Raw genomic sequence first — 24,735 nt, forward strand, 5'->3', positions numbered from 1 at the left:
AATTATCTATCTAGAAATGTTAGAGAAGGAGTTTTTCCTAACGTTTAAAAACATTTATCTACTTTAGAAGGTTAAAAGTTTTGTATGCCAGGATGAATAGTTGCTATATTTTTTTGTATTTAATTATGGGTTGAAGTCATGTCAACTCAATTATGTCATGTAAACTCAATTATGTCATTTCTGAGTTCCACTTTATAGATGTTATGGTAGCTGTCTCTTTTATGTTATTAAATACACATGATTATGTTTAAAAACAGATATCTCAAATATTTGAATTGTTGTTGTCTGAACAATTACATTATACATGTATATCCTTTAATTTATTTTATTTGTAAGAACCAACAGAAACTTCTCTTATCATATGTCTTATTTCCAGAAATCTCCCTCTGAAACCTGACTTCAGGTAAAATATAGAATAAACCCAAATTAGGCCTTAAATATCCAGAGGAAGTCATCTTTCAAAATGTTTTATGATAGACTGACATGAAAAAAAATAGCAGATGAGCTGAATGAGTAGAAACATTTTTTTTTTATAATTTCCTGTTTGTTTAACATACATTTCTTCAAATTACAAATTAGACTAAGTAAGGCAAACTAAACTAGGTGATTATTTTCTGATTCTAGTTCCAAATGGGTTTCCTTAATTTTTGCAACTGAGTAGTTTACAAATGTCGTATTACATTAACGATTTTATATTTTTTTCTAAATTGGTTTTAACATTTAAAATGATTGAATCGCTCCATGAATAATATTATAGTTTGACATCAAAGCTGTAGTATTAAACACATTGGGATTATTTCTGTCATCATTCTCATCACAGTTTTCTGTAACTCCTAGAAAATATAATTGCATCATAAAATTCAAATTTGCACAGATTTTGCTGCAGGACATGCACTTATTAACTGTGCTCATTGATAAATTGTAGTATCTGAAAAGGGACCAATGCATGGGCCATGTCTATGAATATCTTTATATTATTAAGAGACACACTTCCTTTGAAGACTCAAACAATTGTTTTTGGTGAATACAACTCCAATTGCTAGCTGATGAAGCCTTAATAACTAATATGACATAAATATTATTAGTTACATAGTGTGCTAGTGACGTAATACGGTATATATGGGGTCAGTAAATTCCATATGGGGTGAGAGGGAAGGTTACTAGCACACTGTAACGAATTTATCCTGACGACTATCTTAACGTGTGAAATTTAGACTAGTTACCTATCAAAATGAGCAAGACTTAGTCTTCAGTACTGTTAGCATTAAGAAATTACTTCCATTTATCCTACAAAAACAGATACCAACAATGACAACTTGTTAGGTTTAAATGTTTTTTATGAATTTATTTAAATCTTAATCATCAATTTCTTCGTCTGTTGAAACCTTTAGGATTTTTTCTCAGTACCGTTTTGTTTTTATAAAGGGATGTAACACCACTACTAACCGTGTATGAAATAAGCCCCACCTCCCATCTAACCTAATATCAAATATAGACGGTCTCCATGAGGGCCTTTTTAACCAATCACATTCCTAGAAATGTATAGGAGGTAAGATAATAACTTATATTAGTAAATATATGAAATTTCTGAGATATCTTATGTGAATGGTTTAGATTTTGATATAAAATAATAAACATTATACTTCATTTATTACTTTTATAAGAATGGTTGAACATTTTTCAATAAGCAGACTGAAGACAAGGATTTTGCCCATCTGCTATCATTTTCATCATATATCATAAACATGTTCAAAAATTCATGCAAAGTAATATGGGAATATGTGCAATATCATTGTTGAAATTATATTGAATGATAATGTCTCAAGAGTAAACATTTGTATGTTTTAATTTCTTTTATGTTATTTGATTTTTGTTGTGACACAGATTTCAACAGAATCTTTGTTCTCTACCAACCTTTCATTTTGTTATTGTACAATTGTATCTGTGATATTGTTTACCAAAGTTAGGTTTATGTATATTTATGGGCTTTTCTTGGCTTGTTATTTTAATTTGAAGACTATAACAGTGCTTTTCCATCATAAAATTATGCTAAATCACTTATTGAAGAATTTTTCTTTCATTAGCTAGTCTGGCCAATAAATCATCACATGGCGTCCATCTTAAAAAAATCCTTACGATGGGAAAACCACTGGTCAACCTGAAGTCATAATCCTGACAAATCAGAATGACAACTATTGTTGAGAAAAAAAAAATATTGGGAAAATTACAGAAAAAAAATTCTGAAAAATCCTGTTTAAAAAACAAATTTTCAGTAGTCAATATCCCTGTTAAAAGGATCTTGGAGTGAGGAACACCATTATTATTGTAAACAAAAAAAAATACCTCTGCCATGTTATGTTATTGCTTTAAACAATTAGTTTAGCATCACCATTTGTGTTATTCAAAATCAGAGGACCATAAAATAAAGATGAATGGTAGTATTAAATGTTGACCCAGAACTGTCAAATAATTTCATGATAAAAGTGTAACAATTCATTGTGATTTTCAGGATGTGAGAACTTTCAATTACTTGCATATCGAAAGCAAATTTTATCTCATATGGTATCAGGTAAATACTACCACATACATAAAAAAATCTAGTTCATATGCACAGAATTTTAGAATTGATGACTTTTATAATTGTTTACCTGAATCAAATCGGCACATTTAATACTATGGCCTCTACTTAAAGTAAAAGAGTAAAACAGACGACCTGGATCTTTCATATTTTGTTTATAGATGCATAATGTTATGATTGTCATTTTCATGGTTCAATTGACCCTTTGAAAAACAAGCTTTTTAGAATTCTTAATTTCTCTCTATAAGAATGAGTTATAGGATAATTGTATTTGAAATGTACATACCTTGCAAGGTCTGCAAGATAGATAGAATATTTTTCACTTAACTTCAAGCTCATTTCATGGATCAGTGACCAAGGTTAAGTTTTCATGGTTAAGATCTTCAAAGATCAATCAAAAATGAGGTTAAGGTCAGATTAATCCTTCAGACAGACATATAAACCTAACAATATTCTATACATAAATATTGTTGAATTTTCAAAGGTTATTTTTAAAACATCCAAAGTTTAAAAAAAAAACAATGTCAAGGTCAAAAGGTACACCTACCAAACAAACATGCCCATTTGACAATAATTACCTACAAAAAATATATAGCCAATCTACTACAGACTAAAACACAACAAGTGCATACACTGAAATGTCTTGCCTTCTTAATTATCCATTGATTGTATGTTGATAGTCCTAAATGTAAGACTTTACTACAATTATCACATAAACATAACATGATCAAAGAAAATGAGGTCAAGGTCATATATACCAATGAGAAATACATGTACACCTTACAATCATTCAATACACTTATATAGTTGACTTATTGCTAATAGTTTCTAAAATAGACTTAACCAAGAAAACTAAACATTGACCAATAAACCATGAAAATGAGGTCAAGGTCATATGATCAATGAAAGGCAGACATGTACAGCTTACAATCCTTCGATACAACAAATAAATTTGACCTATTGCGCATGCTTTACCTATTTAAGAAATAGACCAAAACCCAAAAATGTAACACTGAGCAATGGATTGTGATAAGGTAAAGGTCAAATATTTCATGCGAGACTGAGTTAAGTCATAAAATATTTCCGTACACCAATTATAGATGACGGAGATAAAATACAAAAACTTAACTATGACCACTGAACCATGAAAATGAGGTCAAGGTCAGATGGCAATTGCCAGTTGAACGTACAAACCTTATAATCATTTCATACACCAAAATAGAAGACCTATTGCACAGTATAAAAAAAGACACTAAAAATTACCCTGAACAATGAGAATAAGGTCAAAGTCAGATGACATCTGCAAGCTGGACATGTTCATCTTATATACTTCCATACACCAAATATACTAAACCAGTTGCTTATAATATTGGAGATATGGACTTGACCACAAAATTTTAACCTTGTGCTATGATCTATGCAATAAGGTTGAGTTTAAATGAGCTGTCTGATGCTTAGGGCCTTTCAAGGTACACATATACCCGATATATTTATCCTATTGCTCATTAGAGAGAAAAGAAACGACAAAAAATCTTAAATCTTAAACTTTTTTTTAGTAGTCACTAAACCATGATAATGTCAAGAACAGTGGGATATGCGACACAGAAATTTTATTACAGAAGTCATCTATATACGAAGTATGAAGATTCCAAATCTTCCATCTTCTAATTAAATATAAAGCTTTTTGAAAGTCAGGAAACGCAGATGCCAGACCAATTTCTCCATGTTCAGCTTTCAGTTAGTTAATTCCAAGGCTCAACAGTAACTAAACATTGTACAATGAGAAATGAAAATGAGGTAAGGTCATGAAACCTGCTAATCCTCAAAACCATTCTGTATACCAAAGTAAAGTTGTATTACTTATTACATGCTAAAATACTGCATGGAGTTTCTGAACCATGACAATGAGGTAAGGACAATGGACATGTGGTTGTTATAAAGTATCTTAATACATGGACTTATGACCTGGTTGTTCAATGCTCATCATATTGAACACTAGTCCACTAGGTAAATATTAGGCATATCCCTATTTATCAATAGGCTTCATAACACATGCTTATAAAAGTTGTGTTCTGGTTTGATCACCCATGACCAAGGAGGGCCAATTTGTACTTTTAATAAATCACTCAAGTTTGTGGTTTTTCATCCAGTATTAACTTTTCTTAAATCCCTGAAACAGTTGTAAATCTATATACTCCAAGCGTTTTGCTACTTATACTTTTCAATGTAGCCGTTACCTATATTCTTCCTCAGTTCATCAGAATGAAAAGGCGAATCCAAACTCAAATTTGGTTTACCGTTGGTATGGTTTTGTCAAGTTTGTTAAATACCGTACATGGATAGCAAAAGTAAAGTATTATTTAGTGTATGGAATGATTGTTGGGTTATTATTTTGTCTGGCAGGATTCAACTTTCATCTCTTTTTTAAATCGATGTTGATTATATTGTTCAGATTTCTTTGAATGCCAGGAATGAAAAAGATTCCAACAACATAAAGGGGTGCATCAATATTTAAGAATAAATAGCAGAATCCAATAAAATAAAAAGTTCTCGACATTCCTCAAAAATGTTAAACAGTAACCCATCATATAAACAAATAGAGGGTGTAGACAAGAGACCATTCTTATTGGGTACTGACATATCGGAATGGTTCAATTACTTTGAGAATATAATGGAAGACCTTGAGAGTTGACCGTTTTCAATTAAATTCAATCAAATTTTCCATATTCCGGACCTTTTTGACATTCTAAATGGCAAGACTTCTACATGACAAGACTGTTGCCATCAAGTATGTAGGTTACCAATAGCTGGTACATGTATATCCCAGATAGTTTAATCAGAAATTTGATTTAGTTGTCAGACTTTTATGCTGACAGTTTATATAGTTTGATTTTTTTCCTTTAGTACAATTTACAGCTTCCATGCAATAGAAATTAGTCTATGTTGACCCTTTTGATGGCTTTGTTGTTTTCTGTATCATAGATACTTAAAGGAAAACAAAAACAATTATTTTTAATACATAATAATTTATTACAAAATTAAATAAAACAATATTTATAAAAGACAATATGGCACACATACACATTCATATCAATCTCTACATTCAAGTCATTCATACGAAAACTTTAAATTATTTGATGTTTTGCACTACCTTAAAAAATTGCACTTTAAAACTTGGAGGCATATTTTAAAACATTTTCAAATAATAATTTTAAAATAAGAAAAAAAAAAAAATGGCATGAATTTGATTTTAAAATTTTTAAAATAATGAAACAATTTTTTTAAAGATACAAATTAAAATACAAACTTAACTTCTATATATCATGTTTTGCTAAAAATTATTAAAAAAAATATCATTGGGATAAGAGTATGTTTGATCTTGTCACTTTCTAAAATCACTAAAAATAAATGGAGACATGATAAAATATTTGAACAACAACAATGAGATCTAATGAAAGCATTTAAAAATCCGCATCCAAAGTAAATGAATGGGTATCGCCTCCTCCTGACATGACACCCATCTTTTGATATTCTCCTACTCTTTTCTCAAAAAAGTTCGTTTTTCCTTCTAGTGAGATCTGTTCCATAAAGTCAAATGGATTTTCTACATTGTATATCTGAAATAAAAACAAATGAAAATAAAGTAAGGCTGTTTCTTATCTTCCAATTTTTTTTTGTAATTGTCAGATTGATGTCCAGTGTCAAATTTTTCATGCATGTTCAGGATGATTTTTTTTAATAATGGGATATTGACTGGTGGAATGGCAGCCATGTCAAAGGGAATCGAAAAATAATTTAGTTACCCTTAAAAATAAGAAAAAGACTTCTAAGTTGTGAAATTGAACACATCCGTTTTATTATATGTATGGTCTTGTATATCAGTAAAATGAATAATGAATCATTCTAAAATTACACTTTAGTTTTATTTGCAATTTTTAAGGAAGCATGAAAGTGCACTTCAATAATTAACTTTCATATCAGTTCTTGCAAAAAAAAAAAAAAAAAAGAATACCCTGTTTTAGTATCCTTATTTCAATTACATGCAAGCTCATTAGGCCCCAACTGGTATTCGTGGGGAAGACTTTTGGCACATTGAATCAATAATATAGTTTCTGCCGATTGTAAAAGTAAATCTGATTGGTTTTATAGTTATAATCTAATTGATTTAGTCTTTGAGATAACAAGATGTTTAGATAACATACCTTTTCACAGTGGAGTTCAAGAAGAAGTCGATCAGCTACAAATTCAATATACTGTTTCATCAGAGTACAATTCATTCCAATAAGGTTACATGGCAAAGCTTCTGTGAGGAATTCCTGTTCGATCTGTACAGCATCCCTGATTATCTCGTAAATTCTAGACTGAGGCAGTTTGTTGACTAGATGGTTGTACATTAGGCAGGCAAAATCACAGTGAAGACCCTATGGGAGAAAAAAAAAGTTAATTAAAATTTGAGAATTGTATTCATAAATGTCCCCACCAGCAACAATCATTAATTTATGCCAAGGGCAGTAATTCTTTCAAAGGCTGGTCAACAGGAAAACTACCAGACAAAATGTAATAATCAGAATGATCCTCATCAGTCTTGTCAATCTAAGACAACTAGTCTACAATATAGGTCATAAACAAGTTTCATGCGATTATTTTGCTGTTGTTGCTTATAGACAAAATCTTAAATTTCATGTTTTCTCAATGTCTAATCTCATTATACCAGTAAATAGTGTATGCAGGAGAAATGTTTGAGATTTTTTTATATGCATGTCTTATGGTCAAGACCAAAAATTGTTTAGATGAAGAAAGAAATAAACATCTGTAAAAAAACATCCAGTAGGTGAAATTTTGTGGATGTGTGGAGCAGATCAGAAGCAGTCGCAGACAAGAGAATCCATATACTGACTGCTTTTGATAGAGTGGATGTAGCATTTTTGGAGACATCAAGCTACAAATAGATATTGAGACAGGACACTATTTTCTGTCTTGCTGTATCTATTTCAGTATGATTTTTCAGAAAAGTTGAAATACAAGAGCAATTTATTTAAGCTACCAAGGTGACATTACATGTAAATATATTTTTATCTGTTCTTACCTCATCTCTGCTGATGAGTTCATTGCTGAATGTGAGACCAGGCATAATTCCTCTCTTTTTCAACCAGAATATTGCTGCAAAACTGCCAGAGAAAAATATCCCTTCAACAGCTGCAAAGGCAACAACTCTTTCTGCATATGATGCAGTTGTTTCATTTATCCATTTAATGGCCCAGTCTGCCTTCTTTTTCACACATGGTAAAGTCTCAATAGCATTGAATAGATAATCCCTACAAATACAACATTCATAAATTAAGTCTTTTGTGGAAATCAAATTAACCAACATGAAAAAGCTAAAAAAAATAATCTTGGAAAACCCTACTCTCCAAATAAATAAGGTTCATTGAAAAAGTTTGTTATATGCCTATCTATTTTAAAGTTCTGAAGCCTTGTCATTACTTTGTGAAAGTGTAGTAACCTTTCAAAAATATCAGTGATTTACATTTTTACACCAATAATGCCACAACAGCCATATTTTCAAATGTGTTTAAACAAAATAGTTATATAAAAAAAAAAGGGAAACCATATATTTACCTCTCTTTTGGATCCTTAATGTATGTATCAATTAACAAGCTGTACATTTCAGAATGAATGTTCTCCATTGCTATCTGGAATCCATAGAAACACCTTGCCTCTGTAGCTTGAACTTCCTTACTGAATCTTTCTACCTAGAAAATATAAAAAAAAAAATACATTTGTTATATCCAAAATGATACAATATTCAAGGGCCAGTAAATATTGTTCGTCTTGCAATAACATGACAGTGTATCTCATTTTTAATTTTCTGTTTTAAAGGATAACCACAAACAATACATTTGCTTCGTTGATTTAGTTTTTCACAACAATCCTACAGAAATGAAGGTAGATGTGATACAGCTTACTATAAAATTCCCCACATTTATAATGTTGATAAGCAAATTATAAACAAGTCATATTTAAAAAAAGTCTTAAAACTTTAAACAGAAGCATACCAAGTTTTCATTCACAATGCCATCACTAGCTGCAAAGAAAGCCAGGACATGTGAAATAAAATGTTTCTCATCATCTTTCAGAGCATCCCAGTGAATGAGATCTTTAGATAAATCAACTTCTTCAGCTGTCCAGAAGGAGGCTTCTGCTTTCTTGTACATTTTCCAAATGTCATGATACTTGATGGGGAAGACAACAAATCGTCTAGGATTATCCTTCAACAATGGCTCTTCTTCCTCAGTTTTCTTCATGATCACTGGCTTTGTTGGCTTCATAATCTTGAAATAAAACAAAACAAAATCGTATACTAAAACTGATGCAGTAAATTGGTGTTTTGACATCTTTTCTCTGATATGAAAACTTTATATATATAAAAAAACAAGAATGTGTCAGTGTGGTTGATATTCCCATCATACTACCCTGGCAGTTCCAGATTACACATGTATATCATTTGTAATGTACATGTATTGTCATTGAAAATTAAGAATATTTAAAATGATCACACCCTATTAACATGATGTTGTCCAGCGGAAGAAACAAGACCAAAGCATTTAAACCCACTGCATTTGTTTGCACCCATCCTAAGCCAAGAACCTGATTTTCAGTAGTTTTTATTTATCATGATGGTTTGTAAGTCTTTTTGAGTTCTTATATAAATAAGACCATGTTTTCTCCCATTTGAGTCATCTTGCACGAGTCATTTTGGCCCTTTATAACTTGCATTTTTTTCAAATTTTTCATAGGAATGCATTTAAAAAATCAACAGGACCGAAAAATTTTACTCGGATATGTCATATTGCTGAAGTCCTGTGCTAATTTCTATGAATGGAAATTAATTCTTACCTCATTTTGTTGAACATTGATTAAATTCTGAAAAAGAAAAACATAAGAATTAAATTTAGTATTTAAACCAGACAGCGTTTCGTCTACAGAAGACTCATGAGTGACGCTCGAATAAAAAAAAAGTACGAAGTTGAACAGCATTGAGGACCAAAATTCCTTTAAGTTTTGCTTGGGTAATCTATTCCTGTCAACATGGTCATACAGACAAAGAGGACATTAAAATTAAACATTATTAATTTCAGAACATTACAAAATAAAAGCTATTAACTTTTTTTCTAGATGAGATTGTAAGACTGAAAGTTTATCTAATATTGATTCAGTAACTGCAAACAAAAAATAAATCCAGGATTTATAAATCTTTCAGGTCGGTCATATTAACAGTTTAAATAATTAAAAAAATGCAATTTGTATACTTAAGCTATTGCCATAAATAAATTAAAAGAGAACCATATGATTTGTTTCACAAAATATATGATTCTATGATGTCCAAATGTGTTGAAAAGGTTAAAAATTTAATTTGTATATGATCAAATACCTGTTTTTGACTGTCTCCAAGTATTTTGACTTTTCTGTTTGAATGATTTACTGGAACCTGAAATGAAAATTCCAACATATAATAAAAGAAGCAACTCAAGATTAATCATAACCATTTAACAAAAATGCTGGAATAGGACTAACCAGGTTTTGAAAAATCCCTAAAAATGTGTATGTAATCCAAACAAAATTTTATGGCATATACAAAAATCTAACTTCTTGATATATAACCATAGACAATGTTATCATCAACTGCCTTGAACTGGGGCTATTTAAAATAATTGCAAGAATATTTTTCTACAAATCCTTTATGAAATTGTTGGTGCCTTAATAAAATTCAGTCATGCAATACATTTTTTTTAAATATTTTATTACTAAAATTAATACCAGAATTGGGATATTTACTACCCATAAACTATAAACTTTCAAACCAGATTTTGGCCATGAAAACCTGATTAAAAACAATTTACCCTGCCATCAAAACCATTTCCATATGTACATTCTAAAATTTGGTTCAAGTTTGTAATACTAGCAGACATTGCACGAAAATAGGCTGATAAGTATTAACAAAAAATTATGCCTGGTCTCGCATTCAGCAATGAACTCATCAGCAGAGATGAGGTAAGAACAGATAAAAGAAATATATATATTAACCACAAAATTTACTTCAAATACAGACGAATGATGTAATTGTAAAGTATAATTCCGTGGCATTCGCTTTTGTTTAATACATAAAGGGCGCTTTAAACATCCCGATACACATCGGTGAACTTGGTTATTAATTTCAAAAGCACGGGAAATACGGAGGGCGCCAAATTGGACTAAACTGTCAACAAGCATGTTCTTCGAACAATGAACGGAAATATATGTTCACATTAAACTTTATGAACTTCCATCAAAGAACAATACCAAACTGAAGAAAAAAAACAAGAAAAAAACTTACCTCATTTTCGTCGTTTATTTTTGTTTGTTTCATTCTTGAGTTGAGTTCCTGCATTTTTCTTGGTGACTGAACGGACGTCATGTTTTCAAGTATAAAATTATTATTGTAAAATTAATAAAACTTTTTAAAATGTTAAGACTTTCTTTGTTTTTAAAGAAATATTTTTCGTTCGTCCAATTCAGTATTCAGCCAAACAATGATAATATAAATTCCGCGAAAATGCTTCATAATCTGGCGCTAACTTTTAGTGCAGCCAATGAAATCAAAGCTGGCCAAACCAAATGTAGAAAGGGGGTGTCAGGTTGGAATAGATCCTTATGTAATTTTTTTATTTATGTAATCAAATAAAAAAGAAAGCCTCAGGGAACAAAATTCCACGTGAAAACAATATGATTATCACATGTTTGTAAGAATAATCCCCTTTTTACTGATTTAGCTCTTCGTCATTTATATTTTGTTATCAGTCCCCTTTCCCAATAGTTTTTACCTTAGCAACAACAAGTAAAAATTACTACGCTTGTTAAAGTAAATAAACCAAAAACATCGATTTTTACACAAATATTTGATTAGATTACTTTCTAACACTTTCTTTTTATACCATGAATGCATTAAATGAGAAAATAAAAGTCTATACCATGAGTTCTAAGAAATAACATGAAATTCCATATGGCGGATAAATATCCGGTTGTAAGTTGTTAGGTCACATATTGTTTAGACATGGCTGCTGCTGATAGTATCCGAGTTATCGATGATGATTATGTGAAACGAGTTCACAGTCGAAATCCTTCAGGCCATTTACATAAGGGTACAACATATTACAAATATTATTTTAGACCTTCATCATGAACATTGTCTTTTTCTTTTCCACAGCCCCAAATGTGCCGTGTCTCTTATTTTTTGTTAAAGATGACAATATTTATTAATCCCATGATCCCAAAGGCAAAGAAACATCAAATCATAATATGGTGAATCATCTCACAGTGGGTAGGAGTTATGAACTTACATTTCATAGTAGTTCTTGTGAGCAGCTTGGACATTCCTATATTTTGTATATTAACAGGCAACATCAAAACTCTGTCCGACAAAAAAATATTTAGTCATGGAACTTTAAAGAAATTGTGGTTGAATTATATGGTATTCGGGCGTTCCGGCCCCAAACCAATTGAGCACTAACTCAATCCTGCCCACTAATGGGTTTGCACTAAGCACATCAGTTCTGGAAATCTTTGAAATTTGTCACGTTAACGAATTAGGTAACAGTTACCAAATTCATTAACTGAACCATTACAGAATTTGATTACTTCAGAATTTATTTGGTTTTGGTATTGATATAGAATGAACAATTGCAGTCATACAAGATTCACTTTTCCATTGTGCTGTTAGATATTTTGTATTATGATGTCAAAATTTTATGGGAACCTGTGTGATGTCCAGTAATGGCGGTCTAATAGTGATAGGTGTAATCTCAATTGCCCACTTTAGGTTTGCACTAAGCACATCAATTCTGGAAGTCTGAAATTCGGTCATGTTAATGAATTAGGTTAGTTACCAAATTCATTAACTGAACCATAAAGGAATTCAGTTATTTCAGAAATTATTTGGTTTTGGTATTGATATAGAATGAGGAAAATTGTTATTTTATGAAGCATTTCACAATTTAGAAAATGAAATAAAGTGACATTCAAAAAACATGCTAAAACCAGGAGAAAACATCACGACCTACAGGAAGTAGTTAATATTTTTTTCATTTATATTGAATTTCTCCTTTATTATTGCTTATATAGCAATAAAACTTTGTGAATATATATATATATTATGTCATAATGAACATATTTAAACCATAAGTAAAAAATCGTGAATTTTCCCTTTAATATCATTATTTAGCATTCATGTTTTTTTTGCAGGTCATGGAATTGTTGCTGCAACTGCATCAATACCAAGTAGATATCAAACTATTGTGACAGATAATGCAGATAAAAGAGGGTTCTTAGGCCAAGCTAAACGCTTCCGTTTTGATGAAGCAATGGTAATAGTAAAACAAATACATTATTAAAAACCAATTCTTCAGAGAACAATTGAAGGTCTTTCTACCTCGATAATTAGAATGAAATTTAAAAAAAGATATTAGAAAGGGTCACTCCTTGTTGATGTTATTTGGTACCTCAACTGATATAGAAAAATAAGATTAATAGGTATATGCAGAAAACTTAATTGTTTTATAATGAACAAAAACAAATTTAAAGCAAAGGTCAAAATCTAGAACTTCAAGTTGACCTTTGACCTTGACCTCAATTTCAAGGTCATAGGTCAGTGATCTCAAATCAAAAGACCCCAGATCAATCACTTGTATGATTGTAGAGAAATATCGATTTTAAATACAAAAGGGGAGAAAACTCCTAAAAGGGTTGACCAAAACAGTTCGACTTAAATGGGTTGAAGTTGCCCCTTGTTGTAAGCAGTAATTTGGCAAACACATCGTATCATTAACTGTTACAGTTTCTTTTGAATATAGATTACAAGCAAATTCTTAAATTTAGAATATGACCTTGACCTTCAACCTTGACCTCAAATTCAAGGTCATAGGTCAGTGAACTCAAATCGGAAGGCCCTAGGTCAATCACTTGTATGGTTGTGGAGAAATAATGATGCCAAATACAAAAGGGGAGAAAACTCCTAAAAGGGTTATCCAAAACACTTCGACTTAAGAAGGTTGAAGTTGCGCCTTATTGTAAACAGTAACTTGGCAAACTCATCATATCATTAACTGTAACAGTTTCTTTTGAATAACGATAACAAGCAAAATTCAAAAGTTATAACATGACCTTGACCTTGACCTCAATTTCAAGATCATGGGTCAGTGAACTCAAATCGGAAGGTCCGAGGTCAATCACTTGTATAGTTGTGGAGAAATAATGATTTCAAATTCATAAGGGGAGAAAACTCCTATAAGGGTTAACCAAAACACTTCGACTGAATAAGTTGAAGTTGCGCCTTATTGTAAACAGTGATTTTGCAAACACATCATATCATTAACTGTAACAGTTTCTTTTGAATAACGATAACAAGCAAAATTCAAAATTGATAACATGACCTTGACCTTTGACCTTGACCTCAATTTACTTTATATGGACCAAGGACTTCATATCAAAAGACTGTAGGCCTCTACAACTTATACCGTATTAAATAACCCAACATATCGTTTATTTTAAATTTTCAAAGGGAAATAACTCCCATAAGATGTCTTCTGATCACCTCAGTCAAAATAAAACAAATCATTCTTAAGAGTAGACGAACAATTTGGTGAAAACAGTTTGCAAAAATCTTCTACGGTTTTAGAGATATAGCGATAACAAGAAAAAGGGGACGCGGGGAGATAACTCCTATAAGAATAAGTGTTCGGTCACACAGGGTGAGTTTTGAAACCTCCATTACTGAACAACATCGTTGGCCAAACATCCATTCGATATGTTGTAAAACAAAAAAGCATCTCAGACGGAAGAAGAAAAAAAAAAAAAATAAAAAAAAAAAATAATCAGAAGAAAAACAATAGGTCTTTCCACGAAAAGTGGAAAGACCTAATTACAGAGATGATCAGTTTTATCTTGCTATCAAAATATTTACCTTCATGCATATTTTACTTCAATAGCATTTTGTAGATGAAATCCATGCCTTGAAAATCAACAAGACAATGTTAGACTTAGAGAAGTTTACATTCTTTACTTCCTTCCAGAGCAGAACTGGAACATGCACTTTTTATTTCTCAATTTTACAACAACACCACCTAGCATTAGGCAGACACTTTATCCCTCCATTACTGCTGAAAAAATCTGCTTTCCTTTCTGGAGGTGAACATGTTACCAGTTCTTAGCAATTAGACATGGCCATCTGACACAATAAACTGAAATTTTTAAGTGCAAATGTTATTGTCCTGATGACACTACCATAGGAATCGAAACAGTTGTTCAATAAATTTTCTGCAGCAGCCCCTTAAATGTTGTTTATAAACATTTATTGACAATTTTTTGACATGATTAATTTTACTGATGTCACAAAACCCCAAAGCAGGTCTAGTTATTAACTGCTTGAATCTGTCCCAAAAAACCTCTGGTATGGAACTTTCATTAATGAAAGTGACCTTGGCTTCTATAAAGGGAGAGGATTTATATTTGGTGTGTAGCTTGATAAAAAAAACTTGTATAATAGCAAAAATACTGTGCTGCAAAGGAAATTTCAAAACGTAAAGTCCTTTATAAAATGGAAAAATGTAAAGCATAAACATTTCAAACAAATGTTAAACAAAAGTCATCGTTTCTTGATACAGGCATTTCCTTACATGTATAAAATGGTGGATTAAACCTGTTTTTTAGCTAGGTAAACCTCTCACATTGAAACCATTATATTGATAACAATGTGCAAGCAAAACAAAGATATTATAGTTGAATTATAAAAAAAAATGGGGTATAGCTGTCAACATTGTCTTATAATCTTAATTGATATTTTTATTTCAGCAAAGAAAAACAAAAATGTTGAGTTTAAGTGTTTAAACAAATTTAAGATCTGCATGCCGCTATAATAATACTTTCAATAATTGTATGTTGTGCATACTATTAGTTGTTTGGAAGAATGATTACAGTTTGCGTTTACTTTATACAGACAGATGCCCCTGGTCCTGGAAACTATGTAAGACATGAAACCATGGATAACAACAGTTCTTCTTTCTCTAAGAAAGGAACAGGAGGATTTGCTTCAAAGGTAGTATTTTTTTATCTTTAGAAATAATTTCTATATGTTTTCTTCTCAACTCAATTATGTATTTTATTATTTTCTTGTGTACAGGTCATAATAGTGGTTAATTAGGTACATTGACTTACCTTAGTCACTAGACATACATTATTTCTACAAACTGTAGTAACTTGTAATTTAAATGTTGTTCTTGTGCATATTTCTCATTTGCAATAGTCACATGTTTTAACCAGTTAGAATTTACTGCCAAAATAATAAAGTTACAGACATCATTTGATCTTCATACTCATACCAAATGTATGCTATCACACCTTTAAAAACATTTGTTGTAAACAGTGAATGTGGATATGTGCTAATAAAAAATGTATATTTTCTGTTTGAATTGAGTTTTATTCATTTTTCCCCTGATGATAACAATATAAAATGTTTCATGTCACTATATATCATTATATATATACATAAAAGAAATAAAAACATATTTTTGGCTTTGAACAAGATGGTTATGTCAATGTTCTTTTGTAGCATTTACTTGCCCCTTTCTTGTTTGCTAAATTGGTTATAAAAAATCAAGTTCATCTATATATATAAGAACATACTATTTGCAAGTTACTCCTGTTATCTATAACAAAGATGTATAATCAATAAAATAGGTTTTGATTATTTAATATTTTTGTTTTATATAATGCAGAGTAAGCAAGGTATAAAATACTATAGGTTTTGATTATTTTATATTTTTGTTTTATATATTGTAGAGTAAGCGAGGTATGAAATACTATAGGTTTTGATTATTTTATATTTTTGTTTTATATATTATAGAGTAAGCGAGGTATAAAATACTTCATAACAGCAGCACCAGGACCTGGTGTTTATGGTTTGCCTAGCATGTTGGTCACAAGAAAAGATTTCAATAAATCAGAGAACACCAGCAACTTCCATAAACCTATTGCTAAAATCTCAGATAAAGTGGAAAAGAAACCAGCACCAAATACATATGATGTAGGTAACTGTTTATTTGGGAGAAGGGGGAGGGCATCAATGTATAGGAGACAATCCTTCAAAAGCCTTTAAGGTCAAGTTACAGTAAATGGGCTATGTCACAGATTTCAGTAAAATTTGGCATACAACTCTGGCTCGATGAACTACAACTGAAAATTGAAAAAAATAATGCATTTATCTCAATTATCATTTGAAATATTACTGATTGAATTCTTACAAAATGGGGTGAAAATTTGTATAGAAAGCACATAAAATCACAGCGACCAAGCATTAAAAAATGAGCGAGTGAGAGATTAAATTTTAATTAGATTGTGTTAACCTCAAACATTGTAACATATTTTATTACATTCACACCTTCACACCGAATATTAGTAAAACTGGAGTGCTTTTTAAAAGAATGAATTGACACTTATCTTCAATTGTATCACAATTTCTTTTTAAGTCATTTATATGATGTATTTACTCATTCACTAATTGTATTTAAGAATAAATAGCAAAACTAAAATAAACCAGTCATCACCAAGTATTCTTGGTCATAATTTGCATCATGTGGGAATTTAGTTATTGTTTGATTTTACTCTTCACATCTTTGATCATGTTTCATACGATTTACTCATATCTTTCAATTTGTGATAGATGTTAACTTTTATTAAAAGCACTGAAAGACAATTTTAAAAAGATGTTTGAAAGCATTTAAATGACCAGAATTTTCTTATATTTGTGCTGTTTCAGTCAATCAAATCTTGTCCCATAATTTTGAGCTCAGCCAATAGAAAATAACTCTTTAGTCTCTCAGGGGAGATAAGTCATTTGATAACTTAACAATAAAAATAAACTGTCTGAAATGTTACTTGAATTTATTTGCAGGTTTTAAATTCAAAATTTGGAAAGACCAATAATGTCACAGCTGCAGCAGCATTCAAATCTCAGTCTAGAAGAGATGTGATCAATGTCAACGCTTCTGCGAATAATCCAGCTCCTGGTAGGTCTTTATTGTAACCAGACATTGAAAGGGCTGTATAGCCAGTCAAGGTCGTTAAAAACTTCCATTTGTTGTATATTGTAAGCTTTACCAAGTATAAAAACATTTACAGGTCAAATTAGTGTATTAGTGTAAGTATTTACAGCAAATGAAATAATTGGTTCTGACATTTATATTAAGTAATTGGTGATGATGTAGAAAAAAATTTTTATTGATAGATTACCAATAAAATATTAACATATATGAATAAAAAGCTATAAGGGTGTATACATCAATGAGACAGCAAACTAAGGGGGGAAACATTTAGTCAACTGGAGGCTTAATCATAGTGTTCAACAATAAACCAAAGGCTGTAAAATATTTGCATAAATTGCCCCGAGTCTGTCATTTCAGTGACCATATATGTTGTTTTAATAATTTATGGTTTATATGCTGATAAAAAAAGGGAATCAGGTCGTCGGTTATCTCTGGGCTTCCTCCACCAATAAGAACTGGTCGCCACAAAATAGCATAAAAGCTTTGCTTAAAAGTGGTGTTAAAACACCAAATATCAAATCAAATTAAAAGAGATTCAAAGGTCTTATAGGAAATGCAGTTAGAAACCAATTGCTAATGTTCAGTGATCATAAGAAAATTAGCAAATAAATAAATATATATAATTAATTTTGTATAATTACTATTAAATTTAGTTTTTAAGATATAAATGCTTTAATTACAGGTCATTATGATGTAAATGATTCCCTACTTCATCAGAATGTAAAAGTTCCATTATCAAGTTTTAAATCAAAGTCAAAAAGACAGATGGCACCAAGTCCTACTGCAGTAAGTACACTGTGTATTAACACCTGAGTAATAATAGACTTATTCACACTTTTGTTCTTAAAATTACACACAAACTTTTTTTTAATTTTTTATTTGAAGTGTTCTGTAACACTTGAATCTGTTTTTAGGGGTTTTCATACACCCTTTTAAGTTCTATAGTAAGGACGGATTAAAGTGTATTGTCTACCACATACGTACCTAACAAACTTTATCTGCATTCTATTTAATAAACTGTTAAAGTGTTGAATTAAATTAAATAAAATGTAGAGATTCTTGTAATAACAACACTTTAGGGACTACTGCAGAAATTTATTGATCGACATAGGCACTGTCATCAGGATAAAAACAATACAGTTGCTATTAATAACGTTACTTACCATTGTAATATTGTGACGTTTTAATTTTAACAACCCGATTTTGTACTTCAGCAAGATTTTATGTATTGTTTTAACTTGATGACGGTGCCTTAGGCACTGAAACATGTCGATCAATAAATTTCTGCAGCAGTCCCTAAAGTGTTGTTGTTAAAGGACTCTCTACATTTTATGTTTTTTATCATAACAACCCTGCATAACCGAGGTATCCACTTTATGGACTCTACCGTACTACAGACTCACCAGGCGTTGGTTCACTTTCATTTATAATTAAATAAAATAAAGTAGAAAAATTAAGCTGGTTGGAGTTGATATATAATAGATGATTTTCACTTCTTCTGTCTGATTTTAGTGTAAATTTTATGTTTTTCATTTTTAATAAAGGTACCTGGTCCAGGAGCATATAAACCACATGAACCAATAGATCCAGCAAAAAAACAGTTATTCCCGTAAGTTTTACTCATTTTTACTTCCTAATGGATTATGATAGGTGAACAGATTCTGTATTCCTGTTGGTATTTGATTTCATGGCTTTAGTCTGCAAACTGGCCTAAACAATATTTGAACTTCTTTAATTGATACACATTAACCCACAAATCCATGATATCCAAAAAATAATAATGAGCCTATAGCATAAGAATGTTAACTGATTTGCTTATCAGTGATCATCATATATATGATTTGTACATAGTTTTCTAAATGATCAGATCATTATTGTCTTAGTTATAGTACTTACTTATTTTTTTTTAAGATATTTTCATGTTTATTAGTTCATGATTTGAATTAACAATGGCCTATTATGAAAGTTTTATAAAGTAAGCTTTAATGGATTTTTTAAATAGTTTTATAATTAAAAAAACAAATTGCATAAAGTGTGATGAATGTGTTTTGTCTCACCCTTGGAAGAGTTGCAGTTTGGGAGACATATGTTTTTACTTTATGCCATCAGCAGCATAATTTATTTGTATAAAGCTGTATATTTCAGAAAGGTAGAATACCTAGATGCTTAATTAATCCTTTATATGCACTTTATATACCTTATTTGATGAAGAAGTATTTGTCTATTGTATGTCCATTGTCCTTGACCACATTTTCATGGTTAAGCAACTCGTTAATATACGGTTTTTTTCTAATGTGAATTCTACACTTATTATGATTAATAAAATATTTATATTTGGTATATGGGTTCCTTGCAAGTCTACATCAGTACATGTCTGTCAAATAGGGTTCACCTGTCCACAACTTCACATCATTGATCAGTGACCAAGGTTTTAAGTTACATGATTACTTTAGTTTCTCAAATACTAAAACCAGTAGGTCAACCATATGTGCTGTCTGATCATCAGAAATGATTGTAATAGGTACCTGTCAGTCTTGTAGGAATCATCTGACCTTGACTTCATTTTTATGTTTCATTGGTTAATATTGATTTTTTGTGTTTTTGTATGTTTTTCATATCTTTAAGCAATAAGACAACTATATTTGATGTATGGAATAATTATAAGATGTACCTGTCTGTCTTACAGGATTTATCTGACCTTGACATCATTGTCATAGATCTTAAAAAGTGTGAATTGTATGTGATGCATGTAGCAACCCTATGTTTTACGACTTTCAACATAAAATCAGTGGTCAGTAAAGCAGGTTAGATAGACATTTCAGTGTGTGAACTCTTATTTTAACTTTATATTATATTATACCCAATAAAAGCAATGCTAATAGAAAATGTTTTATTATATAGGAGGAAACATTATTTATGTATATCTGCCCCTGCTATGCCATTACCTGATACTCCTCCACAACCAGGACCAGGAAGTTATGAAACCGTTAATTATGAAGGACAACCCAAGCATTACATGTCATCATCTGCCTTTGTTTCTACCACATGTCGATGGACTGGTACAAACAAAGAAGGAGAACAACCAGGACCAGGTATATTATTACTTTTGTTTACAATGTAATGTTGGAAATTTGGGTGTTAAATCCTATTGGGGAGGCGGACTTTGTAATTTGCTATTTCCTATTATTCTATACTTTCACCAAAGGCAAAGCATATATTTGTATCAAAACTATTCAAAAATGTCTTATCAAACTTTTTATCTGAACTAAAAATCATAGTATAACATGAAAAGCCCCTGGAAGAATTATGAGTTTCAGGAGACAGATTAGAAACTTTCAAATAAAACATCATGGTTGTTTAAAAACTTTGGGAACTGTCTAAATAGAAAGTTTACAAAACAGAAATTATCTCAGAGTAAGACACATAACTGTTGGACATGAGTTGAATTGCTACAGAATTTCAATGTATAATTTTATAAACAAATTCATTGATGACAGGTTTCAGCTTTACATATGATTTGGTATATATAGTTTTGTGATGCATTATTTTTTGTCCATTCATTTTTGATACGTTTTGTTATTTGATTTTGCCATGTGATTATGGACTTTCCGAATTGATCCTCGTCTAAGTTCAGTATTTTTGTAATTTTTTTTTTTTTTTTAAAGCATTTAGAATGATACAATTTGACCATGCACACATGCATGAAAAAATCTGTTAAAATTAGTAGGTCCAAGAAAACCTTAAAATAGGAGAAAAAAAAGTTTAAAAAAAAGACATTGTTTCTCAGCTTAATGGAACAAGTCTTGTATGAGGCTTTTGGTGTATACTCGTATGTTCATTGTTCAGACTTGGAATATTGTTTATACCCAAAAGTTGATTTGTCATTTTTTACTCCCCTGTGATTTACAAATGAAATATGACAAACTAGATGGTGACATTCAATGTTTCTTATACATTTAGTGGCTTAGTGCAAGAAATAATGCATCACAGTCAATGGGCCATCTGGAAGTTGACAGAAAATAGGTTGTATTTGGTTTTGTTTTAAATCCCCTACCAACGAAGTCTTAGGGGACTTTTGGTTTGCACTCCGTCCGTCAGTCTGTCTGTGTTCATCCGGCAAATCAGTTTTCCACACTTTTTTCTTCATGCTTGAAGATATTGATCTGAAATTTTGATATAAAGTTTAATCAAGTTACAGATGAAGTTCAAATTTTTGTTCCAGTCTAATGATTTTGTGCAGAATTTCAGTCCTTGGCCTTAGAAAATTTACTCAAATAATCAGTTTTCCACACTTTTTTTGTTATTCTTGAAGATATTTATTTAATAATTGGTATATAGTTTTGGCATGGCAAGTTTACAGATCAAGTTTAAAAATTTTGTTTTTTAAGGTCTGATAATTTTATGCAGAGTTTTGGTTCTTGGACTGAGAAAATTCAATCAAATAATCAGTTTTCAACACTTTGTTTGTCATGCTTGAATATATATTGACTTGATTATTGTTATATAGTTTACCCCATGACAAGTTATAGATCTAGTTAGAATGTTGTTCCAATACAATAAATTTTAAACCGGTAGGGAACTCCATGCAGTACTCGCAGAATTCTTTTTTTTTTTTTTTTTACTGTTCTATTAATCATTAAAAAAGAATTGCAAGTTTGAACTGCTGCAGAATATTTTATGCACATAGATAAGATTAGAAACCCTTACAGACGAAAAAAGAGGAAATAAATCACCCTTGTATTCGTAATTTTTACAGAGCTTAAAAACCTATTTCACCATTTCAGGCTTGGACTTTCATTCATACTTTTTTTCTCGTTTTTTCCCATTCCTGTTTTGTTAACATAACTTTCATTGTAGCATCAACATAGGCTCTCCCTATACTTATTAAATAATATCCAATACAAGTGTCATTGCCATTTGTTTAGCCTTGCAGTACATAATTGTTATCAGTTGACATCCCTAGTGCAATAGATGTCCACCTTCAAATCTATTGATTATTAATTTACAAATGTATAAGAATAGAAAGAAAACATAACATGTTGTTGACTTCTCTTAACACTGGTTATATTAGTCTTTAAAATCTCTGAAGTCATTCAGGTACAATAATTTAATGATCATTATTCTATAGATATTTAAATATTTATGTAGCATTGTCACTAGTACCATTGGTTGATGATCTCTGGTTGTGTCCTGGGAAAGCTTTGCTTCAAAATAACATTAATTACAATTAATAGCTGTAATATTTATTGATTTGTAGCTCATTATAGACCTATCAACATGGGAAGGCAATCCTTTATATACAATGCTGCTAGCAAATGGATATAAAGGCAAGGAAAAAATAAATATGTATCATGAGACTATAAGCCAAAAGGTCTTCAAAGTAAATTGGCTGAAAAAATATAAATAAAACCAGATCTAGAATCAGATGTGAAACAGATTATTAACAAAACTTAATGCAGAAAGCCATGTCTAAACAAGTTCTTTGCATTGCTTATATTAAGCTGGTGGACATTCCTGAGTTGTATACTGTCAGAGCTGTGTGAGAGTCAGAAAAGATGTATGTAAAAGAAGTTTTGTTACATTTTAAAATGCTTTTGATAGTTGAAATGATATATTAATTTATGTTTATGATATTTTTACACTATTATATTGATTAAAAAAAACTTGATTCAGTATTATCCTTTTTAGCTCACCTGGCCCGAAGGGCCAAGTGAGCTTTTCTCATCACTTTGCGTCCGTCGTCGTCGTCCGTCGTCGTCCGTCGTTAACTTTTACAAAAATCTTCTCCTCTGAAATTACTGGGCCAAATTTAACCAAACTTGGCCACAATCATCATTGGGGTATCTAGTTTAAAAATTGTGTCCGGTGACCCCGCCAACTAACCAAGATGGCCGCCATGGCTATAAATAGAACATAGGGGTAAAATGCAGTTTTTGGCTTATAACTCAAAAACCAAAGCATTTAGGGCAAATCTGACATGGGGTAATATTGTTAATCAGGTGAAGATCTATCTGCCCTGAAATTTTCAGATGAATCTGACATTCTGTTGTTAGGTTGCTGCCCCTGAATTGTTAATTTTAAGGAAATTTTGTTGTTTTTGGTTATTATCTTGAATATTATTTCAGATAGAGATAAACTGTAAAAGGCAATAATGTTCAGCAAAGTAAGATCTACAAATAAGTCAACATGACCAAAATGATCAGTTGACCACTTTAGGAGTTATTGCCCTTTATAGTCAATTTTTAACCATTTTTTGTAAATCTTAGTAATCTTTTAGAAAAATCTTCTCTGAAACTGCTGGGCCAAATTATTTGAAACTTGGCCACAATCATCATTGGGGTATCTAGTTTAAAAATTGTGTCCGGTGACCCCGCCAACTAACCAAGATGACCGCCATGGCTATAAATAGAACATAGGGGTAAAATGCAGTTTTTGGCTTATAACTCAAAAACCAAATAATTTAGAGAAAATCTGACATGAAGTAAAATTGTTAATCAGGTCAAGATCTATCTGCCCTGAAATTTTCAGATGAATTGGACAACCCGTTTTTTGGGTTGTGGCCCCTGAATTGGTAATTTTAAGGAAATTTTGCTGTTTTTGGTTATTATATTGAATATTATTATAGATATAGGTAAACTGTAAACAGCAATAATGTTCAGCAAAAAAAGATCTACAAATAAGTCAACACATGACCAAAATGGTCAGTTGACTCCTGTAGGAGTTATTGACCTTTGTAGTCAATTTTCAATCTGCTTCCTTTGTTTAATATTCACATAGACCAAGGTGAGCGACACAGGCTCTTTAGAGCCTCTAGTTTATTTTTTTTTTGTGCTATGGTTCTCTTTATTGTGATAGAAATATTTTTTTATGGATTATATGTTTCCTGAATTTTGGTATATGTGATTTTGGTGAAAAAAGATTTTTCAGTCAAATTTTGTATTAATAATTTGAAATTGATCTTTACAGTAACACTTACTAGACAACTTTATTTCTTTAGATTTGTATTGTGTTATTTTCAATCAAAAC

The 24,735-nt window shown here is 30.9% G+C and overlaps 2 protein-coding genes across 3 annotated transcripts; one reads left to right on the top strand and one right to left on the bottom strand.

The window, feature by feature from the left end:
* Positions 1 to 5,584: 5,584 nt before the first annotated feature.
* Positions 5,585 to 11,229, bottom strand: LOC134692634 (ribonucleoside-diphosphate reductase small chain-like). 2 transcript variants are annotated; one of them, XM_063553103.1, is made up of 8 exons: positions 10,953 to 11,229; positions 10,011 to 10,067; positions 9,476 to 9,502; positions 8,635 to 8,910; positions 8,198 to 8,331; positions 7,665 to 7,893; positions 6,781 to 6,999; positions 5,585 to 6,195 (listed from the first exon to the last, which is right to left on the bottom strand). In XM_063553103.1, exons 1-8 carry the CDS (start codon positions 11,031 to 11,033, stop codon positions 6,040 to 6,042), a joined length of 1,179 nt encoding a protein of 392 aa, XP_063409173.1. In that variant the 5' UTR covers positions 11,034 to 11,229; the 3' UTR covers positions 5,585 to 6,039. The 2 variants fall into 2 exon arrangements, with proteins under 2 accessions (XP_063409173.1, XP_063409166.1); XM_063553096.1 differs by lacking the exon at positions 10,953 to 11,229 and adding an exon at positions 10,676 to 10,738.
* A 358-nt stretch (positions 11,230 to 11,587) lies between these two features.
* LOC134692651 (O(6)-methylguanine-induced apoptosis 2-like) lies at positions 11,588 to 23,390 on the top strand. The gene is made up of 9 exons (XM_063553113.1): positions 11,588 to 11,757; positions 12,857 to 12,978; positions 15,606 to 15,704; positions 16,512 to 16,691; positions 17,559 to 17,673; positions 18,392 to 18,495; positions 19,254 to 19,318; positions 20,611 to 20,801; positions 22,967 to 23,390. Exons 1-9 carry the CDS (start codon positions 11,670 to 11,672, stop codon positions 23,032 to 23,034), a joined length of 1,032 nt encoding a protein of 343 aa, XP_063409183.1. The 5' UTR covers positions 11,588 to 11,669; the 3' UTR covers positions 23,035 to 23,390.
* The last annotated feature ends 1,345 nt before the right edge of the window (positions 23,391 to 24,735 follow it).

The sequence above is a fragment of the Mytilus trossulus genome, chromosome 1 (assembly GCF_036588685.1).
Source record: "Mytilus trossulus isolate FHL-02 chromosome 1, PNRI_Mtr1.1.1.hap1, whole genome shotgun sequence".
NCBI classification, from domain to species: Eukaryota; Metazoa; Mollusca; class Bivalvia; order Mytilida; family Mytilidae; genus Mytilus; species Mytilus trossulus.